The 18,249-nt window shown below is 42.6% G+C and overlaps 2 protein-coding genes across 4 annotated transcripts in view; one reads left to right on the top strand and one right to left on the bottom strand.

Moving 5' to 3' along the window:
• SEPTIN2 (septin 2) overlaps positions 1-11,190 on the bottom strand; it is a 34,814-nt gene extending 23,624 nt beyond the window's left edge. Inside the window, exons 1-3 of one of the 2 annotated variants that reach the window (XM_058533370.1) lie at positions 10,999-11,190; positions 3,018-3,047; positions 1,411-1,531 (exon numbers count right to left, since the gene is read on the bottom strand). In XM_058533370.1, coding sequence (XP_058389353.1) covers positions 1,411-1,531; positions 3,018-3,026 — 130 coding nt within the window. In that variant the 5' untranslated portion in view covers positions 3,027-3,047; positions 10,999-11,190. Of the gene's footprint in view, positions 1-1,410; positions 1,532-3,017; positions 3,048-10,636; positions 10,711-10,998 lie in introns of those variants that run through there. The other variant, XM_058533369.1, reaches the window with a different exon arrangement.
• HDLBP (high density lipoprotein binding protein) overlaps positions 10,935-18,249 on the top strand; it is a 74,005-nt gene continuing 66,690 nt past the window's right edge. For both annotated transcript variants that reach the window (XR_009217069.1, XM_058533368.1), the window contains exon 1: positions 10,935-11,039. The gene's annotated coding sequence lies outside the window, so the exon portion shown is untranslated. The remainder of the gene's footprint in view (positions 11,040-18,249) is intronic.

Raw genomic sequence — 18,249 nt, 5'->3', positions numbered from 1 at the left:
GCATTGCCTGTTGCCCAATGTCTTAAAAGAGCTGTTTCATATATTTTGACCAGTCTTCTAGCTATTCATGCCAGGAGGACTCGTCTGGTATCAGTTATTTCAGGGATCCGCAAACTATGGTCCTCAGGTCAAATCTAGCCCACTACCTTGTAAATAAAGCTTTATTAGAACACAGCTATGCCTATCTGTTGACATACTGTCTATAGCTGTTTCCTACTACAAGAGGAGAGTTGAACAGCTGCACCAAAAACTACATGGTTCACAAAGCTTTATATATTTACTATCTCGCCTCTTACAGAAAGAGTTTGCCAAACCCCGAGTTATTCTATCATGGCCAGAAGTTACTGCTGGTTTTGGATGCTCTAAAATTAAATAACTGTTTGACAGATTGCACTGGATTTCTCTTTTCTATCAGGACCTTGAATTTGCATGATCATTATCATGTAATTGTGCTCCTAAAACACGTCACCATTCCCTTTTCTGGACCAAGGTTCCCACACTTTCTTTCATTTCAGATTTGTGAACTATTTACCCTGGGAAACAATCATTTGTCCTACTCATCTATAACTACCATTAGGCTTCCTCATCATTTTTTGGAGAATTTTGCAGTTATCAAGAATGAAATAAAATCTAAGGTAATTTTCTAATTAAATATAAGTGTATCAGTTATCTATTCATGTGCAACAAATTACTATAAAACTTAGGGGCCTAAACCAACAATGAAAATTTATTATTATCTCATGGATTTTTTGAGTGAGGAATTTGTGACTGTCTAAGGTGGGTGGTTATGGCTTGGGGGGTCTCTCACGCAGTAACAGTCATTGTCAGCCAGGATGGCAGTCACCAACAGGCTTAAGTGGGGCCAAAGGATGTTTCTGCGATGGGTCACTTACATGGCTACTAGCAGGCCTCAGTTCCCTGCCTTATGGGACTTCTCCATAAGGTTGCTTAAGTGTCCTCCCAACATGGAGGTGGCTAGCTTCCTCTAGAGTGAATGATTCAAGAGAAGGCAAGGTACAAGCCGCTATGTCTTTTATGACCCAGGCTTGAAGTCACACACCTTCATTTCTGCAATCTCCTACTGGCTACACAGGAAAGCCCTACTCATTGTGGGAGGGGACTAGAAAGCATCATGAATACTAGGAGACAAGGATCATTGGGGGCCATTTTGGAGGCTGGCTGCCAAAATGAGTAAAAACTTTCACTACACGTAAATAAGGAAATGACAGGAAAATTTTAATTTTACTCTTTAGCAAAATTTTCTGAAAATATTTTTTTCAAATTCCCAAGTTATTTGATTCTGCCAACAAAGGAATTTTCCCTTTGACTTTATAGGTCATGCTATTACAGGATGGGAAGGGGAGACATTCACATATCTCATAAGCTTGAGGGTATAAGTTAATTTCTTACCAACCACCATCAGTGTGAACTCAAAACCTTTTTTCACTGATTTTCGGTGAACTTGATTGGGAAGATTTGCAAATCCAACATAGCCAGGAGTTTCTGGATTTATAAACTGAGTTGGTTGTTGCTAAAACAAGATTTTACAAAAAAAGAGCAAATAAACACCTTATTAGTTGCTTTTAAGATATAATCAAACCTGTGACAAACATAGGTATCATTAGTTCTCACAAATTAAAAAATATATATACACAAATCAATACTTCCAAAGTCACGTCTATCAGAAAACTGGTATTCACTTAAGAACATTTATTGAAAAGAAGAAAAACCAATACAGTATTATTCCATGCCAACATGCTAACCTAAGATTACATTTCTGTTAAGCAATTAAGCAATACATAAAAGAAGGAACATGCTTAATTTGCCTTAGTACAATTTCAAACTTTGACTTGAGAAACTGTCTATAGAGTTACAGGAAAATCAACCAAACTTACAAAGTAATGCCACAACTCACAGTGGTTTCATTCAACAAACTTAGTTCAAGAATAGCTTTGAAAAGTAAATACTTCCAGGAATCAGATGTGATGCATTTGTGAAAAGTATCCAGGAAAAAGTCATGTCTCTTGTTATATTCCTAGCTTTACGGAACCGAGCCTCACCAAGGGGGAGGTAGGCAACTCAGGGATGGGTTGTTGAGTACCTAGCTTCAAAGACCAAGAAAGAGAAGCCTGAGAATGAGAAAGAGATCAGAGCCGACCATGCTGAAGCGTCAATAGTCCCTGACAGATGGATACCAGATATGAGGAGTAACAGACAGAGATGCGATAAAGCAAAATAAAAGTAAAACTGTAAAAGTAAAAACTGTAGAATCTAGGCAGTGGCATACTAAACATGGGAGGAAATCAAAAAAGGATACTTCGATTGACTTATTAATTGTAAAAGGCAAGATATAAAATAGTATTTCCTTTCGGATTACATTTTGTAAATGTGTATTCACACACACACAGGTGTAAAAAAATATTCACAAAATCTCTGGGCGATGGAATTATGGCTAATTTTTATTTTCTTTTTTGCTTATCAGTGTCACACTAATACTCGTATAAAAAGTAAAAATTAGTATGATGATTATGCATCAGATGGTAAGGAACACCCAAAGACTCAAAAATAAAAGGCAAAGATAAATAGTAATCTTGCAATTGTAACCACAAATTCTGCCTTTCTCAGCATGTCTCTTAGAACTAATTTCTTTCATGGCTCTGAGCTAATTTGCAAGTGCTGATATAAGTCAATTTATCATGTCTAAGAGACCCATCAATCTCATCGTGATACATTATTAGAATGTTAAATTATTATTTGATTGGCCTGCTGGGAATGATCTAAGGAGATTAAATGGGTTGTTACTGATGTATTTAGAAACAAGAAACTGAAAATCTGAAAAAAGAAAGCTCAAAGCTTTTAGGATGACAATTAAATTAGAACACTGTATTAACAAATCAAATACAATAGTTGTATTAAAAATAATGAATCATATAAATCTTGACTATCAACAGTTTGAAAACATAAAGCAGTTTTTCCTCATACTGTAGATACATGATGAAATGTGTGTAATCTCTTACCTTAGACATCTTTAGCAAAGTTTCGTCAATCTGTTAAAAAAAAAAAAATACATACAGATATATCCATATATGTATACACATAGGTATTTAATTTAGCATGAGTCGACATGTAAGAAGACTGACATGGAAGGCATCAACAGCTTCTGTTTCACTCAGCTTCTTAATTACATCCAATACTTCCCCAGAAATGGTGAAATGATCATCTCATCATAAAGATAAATTAGATATAAAGAATTAGGTTGATGAAAGCAACCATACATACATACATATACATATATACAGCTCATATTTTCAACAATATTGAAACTTTTTTTAGTACTGATTATATGCTAGGCACTAGGGACATAACAGGAGAACAAGACAAATTTCCATGACCTCTGGAATTACGTAACTTCCTTTGTCTCTTTGAAACCTTTCAACAAGGAAGCATCTGCTGGAGATTCCTTGAGCTCCTGAGAACTAGATTTTGACACTGGGGCACAGAGAGAAGTATGAACTACATTTATAAGTAAAGTAAAAAAGGACTGAAGGCACCTGAGTGTTTGAGAAGATAGTTTTATTGGAGATATTTGGAATTTTAATACAAATTTTAGAAGCCCTGAAACTTTGGGAAACATGGAGTGTGTTGGCTAACCTTTGTTAACACAGTCAAGAGATATGAATGCAGTCAAATTTGACTCCCTCCGGAGCTTAGAAATTTATTAGAAAGCTTCTTTCACTTTGTTGCCTCCCTGTTTTCCCCAAATCTTAACATTCCTGAATACTGCACACTCTAAGTTTCCCTTTCGAACGGAAATGTTCCCAACCACCCCTGAAGAAATGAGGCCCTCTCAGCCCCACGTATGGCTTGGTTAACCAAGGTTAAGATAGCAGTAGAATTCGTAAGCCTTTAACTCTACGGTATCATGTCATAGAAGATAAGGATTATAGTCTTGGTTCTCCTTTTTAGTGGCCCACTAGAAGCCTTATTTATTTTTTTTCTGTGAGGAAGATTAGCCCTGAGCTAACATCCGTTGCCAATCCTCCTCTTTCTGCTGAGGAAGACTGGCGCTGGGCTAACATCCGTGCCCATCTTCCTCTACTTTATATGGGACGCTGCCACAGCATGGCTTGATAAGCGGTGCGGCGGTCCGCGCACCCGGGATCAGAACCCGTGAATCCTGGGGCGCCGAAGCAGAGTGCACGAACTTAACCACTACACCTCCGGGCCGGCCCCTAGAAGCCTTATTGTCATCTATCTGGCAGGAATGAGAGAGAGAGAAGAGGATGGTAAGACTAATACTTACACGCAGCCTGTAAACTGCTTCTTGCTATGACAGATCACTACTAATGTTGGGAAGGGGGGAGTACTGGGTGAAGCCTAGAGCTCAAAGTAAGGACTACTGACTACGGAGGCAAGTAAAGCTGGATCTAGATTATCCAAAATGCTTTACACCTAGGTAGTAGAATAAAGGCAAGTTTAAAGGAAAGTGGAATGCTAGGCAAGGAGATGAATTCTGAAGAACCCTCTGGTAAGGAAAGGAATATCGTGGATCCTGGAAGAGCTCAGAGAACAGAGGTCCTGGGTCCCACATGAGTGTGCCCTCCTTTCCGTGCCTACACAGAGCTGAACAGGCAAGCTGCAAGAGGAGGAAGACAATAATTTGAACCAAAAAAAATAATATCACTATGATGAAGATGCAAGTACACTATTTAAAACAAACAAAACTCTTTCTGGACCTAAAAATCATGATTTTCAAACTCAAACTTTGGTAGCTGACTCCAATGAAACATCACAGTTGACACTTGTAATGAAACTTGGAAGACCAAATATAAGAAATGTTAATGCACAAGGCAAAAATACAGAGAAGGAAATCAAGAGTAAAAGATAGCTGTGGAGGAAAAATCTAGGCAATCCACCTCATTAACAATAAGAGTTCCCATAAGTGGAAAAGGGAGAGATGGAGGGAAAGAAAATAATAATAATAGAAGAATAAAAATCAGTCTATACATTAACCAACTATCTGAGATTGTATAATACAGGAGAGAATCTCTTGAATAGAAGATACATCCTAGGAAAATTCTATTCATAGCCTAGAATTAAAAATATTAAACTACTTTAGCAAAACCTAACAGCTGGGGGCAGGAGTGAGAGCAGAGAAGTAAAACCTTCTAGAGGGAGAGGTGAGGGGTCAGATGGAATATAGACAGTCCTGGCAGAAGAAGGAGCTAACATCTTGATTTCAAATAATAAAGAGATTAAGCATCTGATTATGAAATAATAGGAAAGGTAACTATTAAAGAAAAAAATTATAGTGGAACTTCCAAATTAAGAGAAAAATATTGGACTAGCAACTTGCTCAAACCAGCAGAATTATGGAAAAGAAACAAGAGGAAAAAAATAAAATCAACAATAATTATAAAGCAAGACCAAAGGCATAAAATTCAACAATATCAGCCATCAGTCTAAACGTGAAACAAATTCTCTCCTTAAAAGAGGAGAGGAAAAAACCCACCACAAAACTAGCCATATGCTACATGCAAGAAATAAAACAAAGTAACAAAAGAAATGTTGAAATCAAAGGTACAGGCTAAGATACCAGGCTAGCACAAACACAAAGAGAATAGGAGAGACATTATTAATATCAGCCAAGGTGGGATTTAAGGTAAAAGTGTGATCAGTATAAAAGAAACAATTTATAAAGAAGATATAACATTCATAAGCCTGCATATACAAATAATTACAGCAGATAAATACATAAAGCAAAGACTAGCAAAAATACAAGATGAACTTGATAAAAATACAATTCAAGTGGGAGACTTTAATAGCTTCTCTCAGAATTGGACAGATTCAGTAAACCATAGTACGAGCAAGAGTAGAGAAGGACTGAGTAATACAACCAATAAATTTGGATTAATAGATATAGAGAACCTTGAGTCAATCCAATAAAGAAAAGCAAGTAAATTTTAAAAAATTATCACGTAACTGTTGTAAAGAAAATTTAAACAAAATTTAAAAGACATTTTTATAGTTGATGTTCTTGAATCATAATCTGTTAAAACTAGGGGGAAAAAAGATAACAAACAATTCCAGGATAACCCTTGGATCAAGGAGGGTAACAAAAGAAAACCACAAGCTATCTAAAAAGCAATGGAACAGAGACAAAAGCAAAATCTATGGGACACAGTACAAGTTTCATAGACTCAGATGACAATTTGGGTTTTACATATTTTCATTATTAAAAAAGACTGAAAGAAATCTGGTTCTCACAATATTAAGAAATGAACAAAATAACTCAATAGAAGGGTAAATAAATCCAAAAGCTGGTTCTTTGAAACAAATTCCTCACAAGTCCCATTAAGGAAAAAAGAGCAAATATAGAAAAGAAGGTATAATCACAGACACAGGAGACTACATGTATCAAGATGGCCACAAATTTGAAAACCTGAAAGAAATGGATGATTTCTTAAACACTGTAAATTATCAAAATGGAACCAAGAACTGGAAAACCTGACTAGAACAAATACCACTGAACAGCTAAAGAAAGATCTACCAACGAAAAAGGGACCACAACCGGACAGAATGAGAGCTGAATTCCATCCAACCCGGAACAGGTAATGCCAATGTCACTTAAGCCACTACCGAGAAAGGGAAAGCACTCATTTATTTTACGAAAATAACACAACTTTAATAACAAACCCCGATGGAGACCTAGGAAAGAAAGAAAGAAAGCTGGCTAGCTAGCTGTAGGTCAGTCTCACTCATGAATATACAAATGCAAAAATTCTCAATGAAATGTTTGCTAGCAATTAAGATTCCAGTAATGTACGAAAAGCATCTGTCAATATAACTCGTTACAACAAATTAAAGGAGACAACCATATATAAATAGATGTTGAGGATCCACATAAAATTCAGCAACCAACTCTAATAAAAACACTAAGTAAGGAAACGGCTTAAATATAATTCAGAGTATTTCCAAAAACCAATGGTAAAAGTTATTCTCTAAACAATGGAATGCTAAATCTATTTAAATTACTATCACTAATTAGGTAGGAATGCCCATTACCGAACGGCCATAATTATTTTAAAACACTTATGAAAAATTCTGAACATATACGAAATCAGAACAAAACTCCCATGTACCACCCATCATCCAGCTTCAGCAATTATCAACTCAACGCCAAAACTGTTTCAAATATCCCCTTAGCCGCTGTCCCTGACTATAAATGCTAGGTAACATTTCTAAAGATAAGGACTCTTAAAAATGACAAGCCATTATCATAAGGAAAATTAACAACAGTTCTTTAATATAATGAAATATCCAATCAGAATTCCTATTTCTCTAATTGTTTTTCTCTCGTCGTTCATTTGAATCAGGACCAACTTCACTTGAGCACGCTGAGAGTGCCGCACCTTGAGCCCACCTGTGCTCATCCCTGACACTGTTCAGTAGGACTGAGGGTGTTCCACGGAAGAAAAGGGGGACTTGCACTCCTATCAGTTTCTTCCCACTTAAGACCTATCTTGATGCACACATATGGGAAAATGCAATAATACTATTATCGGAATAGGCTATGAATTTTTTTTTTCTCCCCAAAGCCCCAGTACATAGTTGTATACCCTAGTTGTAGGTCCTTCTAGTTCTTGTATGTGGGACGCCCCCCTCAGCAAGGCTTGATGAGCAGTGAGTAGGTCCGCGACAAGGATCCCAACTGGTGAACCCCAGGCGCCAAAGCAGAATGCGGGAACTTAACCACAGGCCACCAGGCCGGCCCCAGGCTATGAATTCTTTCAACTTTGCTTTAATTTTACCAAGTTTCTCTTGCCACATCTTGTTTATTTCATGCTCAGTTTTTTTCCGAAATATAATTTGGATCCACTATGACTTTCTAACACTTTAATTGAGTATTCAGAAATGAAAGTTCAAAGAGGAATGTTGAACTTCTGAAGCACCTGGGTTTCAGTGAGAAAGCCTTGATCCAGCAACACAAAATGCCAAGCACTGTGATTAATTTAAACCTCAGATGCAGACTCATGGGATCCTCCAAACCTCAGAAATGCGGTCAGATGAAAACTTTATTCTTTCAGGTTGTGCTCATTCCAGATGCCAAAAACTGTTTCAAAGTTTTTTCTCCTTGACCCATGGCTTCCTTCTTCTGCAGAACCATATTCCCATTCCAATTTACATAGGAGAAACCAACTTTTTCCAAAACAAAAGGAGATGAAGAACAGATGGATAAACTGGATTCTTGGCAATACAAACTTATTTTGCTAGTGGCATTTATGTTAGTGAACTACCCATAACTACCATCATTGACATGTTATTCTTGTATTTACATACATTATCCTAATCCACAAAATGACCCTCCAACGTAGGACGTCAGAGGTTCATAATCCCTTACCCAGAACCCTTGGTATGTTTTGACATTGAGAATCTTTGCATTTGAGAAAAATACATGTACAGTACACCACACAACGCGTCAACGGCATCTGGGGCAGCACTCCACAGTCAAATGCGCTTTCTCTAGTGACGCGTATGACCAACAGCACAAACTGGGGTAGCTACAGACTATATATATAAATGGCTTCACCCCAATTCTGCTGCCAAATGAGTTTTGGTGTCCCCTTCTCTTTGAGAAAAAAACAAAAACATCTTTTCCTTCTTTGGCAGTTTTGGTCTTCGGAGTTGGGTATAAAAGGAACCTGAAATACATTTATGAATAATGATAAGGGGAGGTCCCCCCATCCCCTCCCCTTTTCCCTAGGTCACCCTGCTAGTTCAAGAACAGTCAGAATGCAAATCTGATCTGACTGAGAAGCCCTTGTTCTTTATCCCGGGCTGCAGTGCTGGGTGAGAGGTCAAGGTAGAAAATGGAAAAAAATTTCACGGTAAGGTTTATAGCTGAGATCACTGCCAAGATTCGACAGAGCAGTACACAGTGCAAGTCAGGGTGCTGGGTGGTGCAAAGAAAGCCTGAGTGGGAGCTACCAAAAACGAAAGCAATGACCTCCAAATTACAAACACCAGGAAACGCTTTCATGACCCTTACATACCATTTATTTACCCTTCCTTATGATGGCACGACTGTTGCGCAACATTTAAGTTTATCTTGAGGTATTATAATGATTTGAGTTGTACAAGAAATATTTGATAACCTGGTATGTTCTGGTCACTGTGCTGGGCAATGGGTAAGGGTGACGAGATTCACACCCCCCCCCACAGGACTAAGGGTCTAGTGGACAACTACCACATGATAGCATGATAAAGGCTGACATCAGGCCAACACCTAACCTAGCCAGAGGATACCTAATGGGAGCTGAGACCTGAACAACACAGCAGGGACCAGCAAGCAAAAGGCAGAGGAGCTGGGAGGTAACCGCGTTTCAGACAGAAGGGAAGGTAAGGGCCAAGGCCAAAGGCGCAAAGACCACAGCAGTCGGCACTACAAGCTCAGTGTGGCTGAGTCATGTGTCTATATGAGAAGGGCACCCTAGGTGGTGTGGAACTGACAAAAAAAGAAGCGCGAAAGGTAAAAGGCGTCCAGCTCTTGCGGGTCCTGTGGGCAGCGTGCGAGTTGGCGCTTTATTGACAGCACCGGTAGCCACAGGTCCGCCTCCTCATCTCTGGCCTTCACGGTAACGCGGTGGGCCCTTTCAACCTCTAGCCCTCCGAGTTTGGCCCTGCACAGGGCAGGGGCCGCCCCCTCCTCCTCTCCTCGCTTTATCTGCTGCTAGGCAGGGCCTGGGAAGTTAACAAGGCGGCAGGACTTCCCGAGGCTTACTCTCTGCCAGGGGCATGCGGGGAGAAATGGCCCATGTCAGCGCGAAAACACGAGGGCCGCACCACGAAAACGCGCCCGACAGGCCGCAACCTGCACTTTCCCTCCCCGACCACGACCACTCCTGCACGTCAGGCGCCCCAGACCCACTACTGAAGACTGCTCCACGTAATTGCCACGGGCTGGGCAAGGGGTCATTCAGGTTCTCCCAGGACACACCCCGTCACCTCGCCCGCGCCAAAGCTCCCAGGCGGCGGGGACTCAAGGAGGGACTAGGACCCCGGGGCCGAGGAGTATCTGGAAGAGTGGAGGAGGGCCTGGGACGATCAGAGAGGGCCGAGGAAGGGGTCGGGGAGAGCGGGGAGGGCCTGGGAGGGTGGGGGAGAATCGGGGAGAGAGAAGACGGCCTAAGGGAGCGGGGGAGGACGAGGGAGGGCAGGGGAAGGCGGGGAGGGTCGGAAAGAGCCGAGGAGGGGGTTGTGGAGAGCAGGGGAGGGTCAGCGAGGGCCTGGGAGAAGTGGGGAGAGTCCGAGAGGGGGTCAGGGAGAGCGGGGGAGAACAAGGGCGGGGTTCGGGGAGAGCGGGGGAGACCTGGGGGGGTGTCGGGAAGAGAGGGGGAGACCTGCGGGGGGTGTCGGGGAGAGCGAGGGAAGGCCGGGGAGGGCAGGAGACGGCCGAGAAAGGCCAGGGACTCCGCGCCGGCCGCCCCTCCCCCATACCGCCGGCCCGCCGGTCCGCCGCCCCTGGAGCGGGCCACCCGCCGCCCCGAGAGGCCGCCCTAAGTGGGCCCCCCGTCCCTTCTGCGTCGGCCCACTGCACGCACCCCGCGGCGGCGGGGACCGACCGCGAAACACTCACCCACGACAAGCCGAAAAACAGGCGCCGACCTACCGCTCCGCGGACCCGCCCAGCGCCCGCCGCCCGCCGCCCGCTGCCCGCTCGCGCCCCGCCCCGCGCGCGGATGGCGTCATCACGTCGCCCCGCCCCCTTGCCAACTCTTTCCTCGCCCCATCGAGACTCGGCTTTCCTCTTCTCCCCCATTCGATGACTTCCGAGTGCGCAGGCGCAGAGTTGTCCGCGTTTTCCGCCTCTGCGCAGGCGCTGTGCCCCTCCCACGGCGGTTAGCCATATAGAGGCTGGGGGTGGGGGGGGGAGGTCAAGCGTAGCCTCTTCTCCTTTACCAAGATGGCGGCTTGCCCCTGTTTCGCCACAGTTCCTACCTTATGAGCTTGGTTTCCTTACGCTGATAAGAGTGGAACAGGTAATCTGATTCATCGCCTTGTGGGTGACTAGAGTGGGGGAAGGGCGTTTCTATAGAAGGAGCTAAGTGACCGCTGAGAAGAGAGGCGGGCGCGGGGGTGGGGGGGGCAGGTGGCGGTAAGAGTGTGGGGGACCGCGGGGAGGGGAGCCTTGGCCTCCGGCCTTCTCTTCCAGGAAGATGGCGGCAGCACCTAGCCGGGAGCGCCAGAGCGCGTCTGGGGAGGGGATGGCGAGCGGCCGGGTGGGGCTGCTCTAGCCAGGGCCGCCGTCGTCTCGGTGGCTGGGGTTCTCGCTCGATTGGCTGCCGCGGGTCACGTGGGCCGGCGGGCCGTACGCGGGCCATAGAGTTGGGCGCCCGTCCCCGGGGACGTGGCCTTCGTGCTCCCCGGGCCGGGGCCTGCGCCCAGGGGAGGGCGGGGCGGCGCGGCCGCTGGCGGTCGCGCGATGCGACCTGGGGTGCCCACGGCACACTGCGATGATGTGGCTACGTATGGAGGGGCGGCGGGCCGGGCCGGGGCCTGAGCGGGGTGCCCCGCCGGGCGGCCTGCAGGCCCAGCCGCGGTCCGATACCCATTGCGGTGCCGGTTACCCCGACTGAAAGCAAACGCGTGGGCGACAGGGTAGTGTTGTTTCGGGCGGCAGGACACACTGAGAGGGCGTTTTGTGAACAGCAGTTAGGTGCTCGAGGCCAGCCGCCAGATATTCTCTCCCGTCCGACCTACAACAGGAGAGGGTCAGACTTCGCATGGGGTTTGGGTAGGATACCACGTAAAACCAAAGAAAAAGTGGACCTAGGTATTGTTTATTAACCAGTGCTTATGGTCAAATGAAACATCCGAAGAAATATAGAAGAGTCAGGATCTTCTGTAACAAGGGTAACTTGCCCTTTAGTTTTGGGTTTGTTATGTGTCCTCAGTTTCATAGCTACCTGAAGCGCTGAGGCAGTGACTTCACGTGTGATTGGTGTCTGCTCAGGGACAGTAGGTCACTTTTCTTGGCAGGTAACTTTCTTAAGGCCCTGTTAAGATAGGGTATGTCACAGTTAGGATTTTGTTTGAGGCAGCTGGTAGTGCCATACTACGAAGTAGCTTAATGTTCGTCTATGCAAGCAAACCTGGGATAATGAAACATTGGGTGACAGCTAGTACTTAGGTTCATCTTTTGATCATTTGGCACACTGAGTACTCCTAAGGTAAACTCATTAAGTCCGTTTAATATTAGGATGCTTGGAAGCAGTGTATTAAAGTAGTCGAGAAGGTATTTGGTTAAGAACGGTGTCCATCGTTTGAATTCCCAGTTCTCTGGGTCTGAAACATCAGTCATCAACTTCTGAAAGTTTTAGATTTGGGGAAAACTGAGCACAGCCGGTCAAGTCTTGAGGGACAACATTTGAAAGCTAGTTAAATAATTTGCAACGAGGATTAAACTTGCCTGTAACTGCCATTAGTTCTGGCATGTGCCAAGCACTGTTTGGGGGCTTGCCTCATCTTGTCTAATAGAGTTAACTTCACCTGGGTGACTGTTGAGTGAGTGTAAGGAGAGACTCCTAAGATGCAGTTGGCCTACATTCCTCCGCACCTCCAGGCCCAGCTGGATCCCTGTCACAGTGCCCTCGCTGGGCCAAGCTGACTTCTCAGCGGCCTGATGGGAGAATTTCTCCTCGAATCATCAATTATTTTTTTCCTTTGGTTTTGTTATTTGGGGCTTCTGGTTGTCTGACTTGGGCCTCATGACTTCTTCAACAGTTCGATTCAAAAAATATTTGTTTGAAATTGCTCTATGCCAGATGCTGTTAAGTGTTCTGGGGATACAAAGGAAAAGAGGATATCGACTCTTTTTCCTCTTCCTTAAGCAGCTTATGGTCTAGTATGGGGGATTTGCTTGTAAAAGAGTAATTAGATTACAGTGTTCTAACTACAGTAGTAGAAATATGTACAAAGTATGGAGGTAGGAAAGGGGGGCCAGTAATTGCCTGTTGGAAAGTCTTAACAAAGAATGTGTTCTTGAACTGGGGTTTAGAGGATGAGTAAGATTTTTTCCAGGTGGAGTCGGCAACATAGGGTGGCTAGACAGGAAGACTAGCTTATGCAAAGGGAACATGTGACAGCTATAGCTGCTGGCATATATGGGCAAGAGGTTGACAGTTTGGTACACAGCTGACATCCTAAAAGGTGGAGGGCTTGGCTGAGAATCCGTTGTGAAGGACTTCATGCCCTTCAGTCAGTCCTATCTAAGACACTGACTTGGACCGGGTTTCAAATGATTACTCTCGTCACCAGAATGATTTATGCTCTTCAGTCACAAGTGGATCAGGTAATTCGTCATTAATGCTTCCCAACTGAAACTTATTTACCAAAAGGTCTTGAGCAGAGCACATGCTTTTTGAAGTACCATGTGATCCTTATATTTGGTATGGCCCCTTCAGCATACATCTAGCCCACAGAGCTAGTGATCATAGGAAGGCTTTTCCTTTTCTGTTAAGAAATAACCAAGCTCCTGGAAGAAACATAACAACACAGCTGAATTCTCAGTTGCCGAATTACCGCAGCAAAAAGTCTAAGATGTGTGTTTAAAAGTTTTTGACCAAATAGAAAAGCAGTCAGAGAACCCTAATGTGTCAGAATGCCATAACATTCAACATTTGAAAACCAAGAAAAGAACTAAACTCTTTTCATGTACATGACATTTTAAAAATTGATTATACAAGTTATTTTGAGCTAAAGCAAGATTTTTTTTTTTTATTTCTAAAATCAGAGACATTTTAAAAGTGGGCTAGTAGGCTGTTGTTTTACCAGGCAGGCTCAGGTTCCTCGAATACCATTGAGGATGAGCCAGACATGCTCCAGACGGGTCTGGGCATCATGTCGTGTTAGTCATCTTGTTGACGCTCGCTGTTAATTTGGGAACCATACATTGACCATGCATACTTTCCCTTGATTGTTTTTATTGGCATTCATATGAATTTTGAAATAAAAAATTTTATTTCAAGTCAAAGTTATATCTTCATATATTTTTTAAAAGGTCAAATAAACCTAGAAAGGCTTGTAAGGAAAAACTACAAATTTCCTTCACCCAATCGTGTTTCGTCCCTTGCAGAGCACCCACGGTTGCCTCTTCGCTGATTCCTTTGGTCTTTGCCTCCAACTCTAAAAGCGTATATGCTTGACTTGCTCACATCTTGCTCTTCCCTCCCTATTTCACACATTATCTCTTCATTTGAGTCTGGAAGTAGATGTGAGGTTTCTAGCTATCTTGCACACTATGCCTTCTCTTTGCAGACAAATACATGGCTGCCCAGAGCAGGTGCATCTTTAATTTGGTTAGTTCAGTAGTTAGTGTTTATACTATGACTACATAGGACCAGTTACAGCTAGGCCAAATGGTGTGATGGGATTACATTTTCTTTCCTGGATGAGTTTTTGTTTTCCCTGAAGTTCTTATAAGTCTTGTTTGTTTTTTGTTTGTTTGCTTACTTTTCTATGTATTCGTCACTAAAATTCACCAGTTGTCTAAATCTCCTTTCAAGAAATCCAGTCCTTTTCTTCTGATGAAGTTCATTACTCTATTAATCTCATCTTGACTAAATCTCTCCCAGGCCTCCAACCTGCTGGAATCTCCCTGCAGATCTCACTCCCCTTTCGCATTGGGTATTCGGTTTCCTGGAACCTATGTCTTTCTCTTTCTTGATTTTTGTTTTTGTTTTCGTTTTTTTTACACATTTTAATGGAGCACTTCTTCAAGAAGTTGCCTTGGAAAAGATGTGTGGGAGGTCAAGTTTTGAGAACCTGTATGTCTGAAAGTGTTTCATTCTGTCCTTATACATGAGTGCGAGTTTGGACGCTGTTTTGCCTCCATCTCCCAGTGTTATTGTTGAAGTCTTAAGCCATTCTGCTGCTTGAGCCTTTATGTATGACTGTTTTCTTCTTTGAAGCTTGAGGAATTTTCTCTCTGTGAAATTCAAAACACCCAATACAATGACATCCCTTGGAGTCTGTTTTCATCTAATGTCTTACCTACAGTTTGGGCTCCTTTATTTGGAAACTCCTATTCTTCAACTCTGGGTATTTTTCTTCATTATTGCTTTGATTTCTTCCCATTCACTTTGTCTCTCTAGAATTCAACTATTGGACCTTCTGGATTGACACTCTGATTTTCTTAGGTTTTCTATTTTCTTTTCTGGAAGACATTCTCACCTTGATCTAGCCCTTCTATTGAGTTTTTCTCATTTTACTCCTAAGAATGTTCTCTTGTTCTCTCTATTCCTGTTTTATGACCTGTTTTTGTTTCATGGATGTAGTATCTCCCCTTATCTGAGGACATTAGTGAGTTTTAAAGTTTTCTTTTCCCTGAAGTCACTGTTTGCTTCAGGCTGCTTTTTGTTTGGGGATTTTGGCTTTCATGTCAGAGCCTTTTCTGGGCTGTGGGGTGATGTTTTTGTGCCTGCTCATATGTCAGAGGGCCTCTGAGCCTGTGGTTGGGGCTTGCCAACTGTGGCATTCACTTCAGGGGCACCTGGCTGGGCCATTTCCTTACAGCATCCTGTCAGCTTCTTTGGGTCTCTTTGGATTCTCCAGAAAAATACCTTCCAGCCTCTTGCCTGGCTGCTTGTGTTCAGGGGGCCAGGTAAGGAGAGAAGGCTACAGTCTTAGCAGTAATTATGGAACAACTTAGTTCCTCTGTCTTCAGAATGGTTTCCCATCCTCTACTGTAACCGGTGCTCCCAGTCCAAAGATTCTGTTTCCCTTTCCAGAGGAGAAAAACCACAGCTTTTGGCCAGGGCATGAGAGGCAAAATGTCCTTTTTAATAGTATTTTCTCATCACTTTTGCTTGGGTGCCCTTTAGTGATGTTATTTTTAGCTTACAACTTGAGTTTCACTTAAGTTCATAGTTCTTTCTGTTCTTTGCTCCTCCTTTGTAGCCCAGCTGTGGATTTTGCTTTGTGTTAAATGTGTGCTGAAATGCCCTGGTAGAGAAGGGGACAGAAATTGTGAATAAGTTGGTCTTCACAGTTAAGAAATTCAAATGGCCAGTAAGCAAAGCAAGATTTCAGTTTCACTGATGATCAAAGAATTGACATTAAGATCATGTTTCCCGTACAGATTGAGAAAAATAAACGTGACAGTTTTAGACATCGAGGGTGAGGGGGACAGGTATACAGGGATGTTGTGGAGTGTAAGTGGTTGAGTTCCTTGGGAGGGTAATTTTGCCTTGGCAAGGCCTATGCATGCATCCTCTGCAATCATATAATTGTATTTCTAGGAATTTATCCTATGGAGGTACAGGCTCAAGTGAGCAGAGGATAGTCTTTTTTTTTTTTTTTATTAAACTTTTTATTTTGAGGTAAGTACAGATGCACATGCACTTGTAGGAGAAATCTAGAGAGAGCTCATGTACTTTATCATTTCCTCCAATCACAACATCTTACAAAACTGTAGTATAATACCACAACCAAGATATCGACATTGATACAGTCAAGATGTAGAACATTTCTGTGGCCGCAAGTATCCCTCATGTTGCCATTTTATAGGCACACTCACTTCCCTCCTGCTCCTACCCCCCCCAATCTGTTTTCCATTTTTATAATTTTACCATTTCAATAGTATTTTTTTAATATAGAATCATACACTACATAACTTGCTGGGATTGGCTTTTTTTTTCAATTTATTTTATTGAGAACATATTGGCTTTTAACATTGTGTAAATTTCAGGTGTACATTGTTATATTTCAGTTTCTCTATAGACTGCATCCTGTTCACTAGTAGTCTAGTTTTTATCCATCACCATACACATGTGTGCCTTTACGCCTTTCACCCTCTCCCCACCTCTTCCCCCTCTGGTAACCACTAATCTGTTCTCCTTATTTATGTGTTTGTTTATCTTCCACATATGAGTGAACTCATACAGGATTTGTCTTTCTCTGTCTGGCTTACTTCGCTTAGCGTAACATCAGGAGGATATTCTTTTCAGCAGTGTTTGTAATTGCAAAAAAAAAAAAGGCAACATCACCAGGGGATTTATTAAGTTATGTTTACTCCATTCAACATGAAGTTGTTAAGAAACGAGGTAAATTGGTATGTAAAACTTGGAAAGACAGCTGTGATGCATTTTTAAATGGAAACAAGTGTAGCAAGTGGTGAAACAATGTATATAATTTGGTCCTATTTTTATATAACCATGTATTAATATATCCAAGAAAAAATCTTACATAAAACAGTAATTTTGGGGATATTTCTTGGGGAAGAATCCTGAGGGACTGCCAGTACAAAGATTGTTTTGTTGTAGTTGTGTTTTCCAATATTTTAATGCTAAAAGTCCCATTCCTTGATAGACCATCACTTCAGCAAGCTTGCTATAGTATTGACATATTAATACCATCAGTATTAATAAAAGCAGTATTACTCTAGCCCCACAGTCCTGTCCTTCCCATCTGAGGCTCTGCCATGGGCACAGGGTCCTCTCAGGAGGCTCGGTTGTGCTCTGAGACTCCGCCGCTGGGACAGCAGGCCTCATCCCGGGCAAGGAGAGGCAGGGAATTGCTGATGCGGAAGCCATTAGTTAGTTAGCAAGTGCTGTTGAGCGGTCAGTATGAATTCTTTTCAAATAAGTGTTTTCTGAAAACCCTTTCAAATTTGCCTTTTATTTGTATGAATTGATATTGTTAGATGTTCCTGGAGGTGGACCTTGTGTGACATGCAACAGTGCTTGTGTCTTAAGTATAGACTGCTAGGCGTTGGTGCTTTCTACCAGGTGGGACAAAGGGCTGAGATGTTTATACAGGTGAGGAAGGTAGTCCTCCACTGCACAGGCAGTCAGCAGACCTGTACTTCAGTTTTGCACCTGTTCTTAATCAGTCTTGTGACTTGGCGTGTTTCTTGACCTGTAGGACTTCAGCTCATTGCTTTTAAATGATAAGGAAGCTGAATCTCTGAGGTTCCACACACACACACTGTGATAGCACAGAACCCTTGGTCAACTCAGTTTATCCGAAACTTAGTTTTTAAGTTTGGAAGGATGACACTTGGAGCTGATAGTCACTCATATAGCATCCCATTTTGGGCTCTTTCTAGGATGTATGAGTGATACAGAATACTTTGCCTTTTAAAGCTTTTATTCATTGCTTCCTACACCAGGCATCATGGTTTTTTAATTCCAGCAATGGTTCAACTGGACAGTTTTGCCCCCCAGAGAACATCTGGTAGTGTCTGGAGAT

The sequence above is a fragment of the Diceros bicornis genome, chromosome 37, assembly GCF_020826845.1.
Source record: "Diceros bicornis minor isolate mBicDic1 chromosome 37, mDicBic1.mat.cur, whole genome shotgun sequence".
In the NCBI taxonomy this organism is placed as follows: Eukaryota; Metazoa; Chordata; class Mammalia; order Perissodactyla; family Rhinocerotidae; genus Diceros; species Diceros bicornis.
The sequence above is the reverse complement of the archived record's forward strand: the minus strand, read 5'-3'. Positions and strand labels throughout refer to the sequence as shown.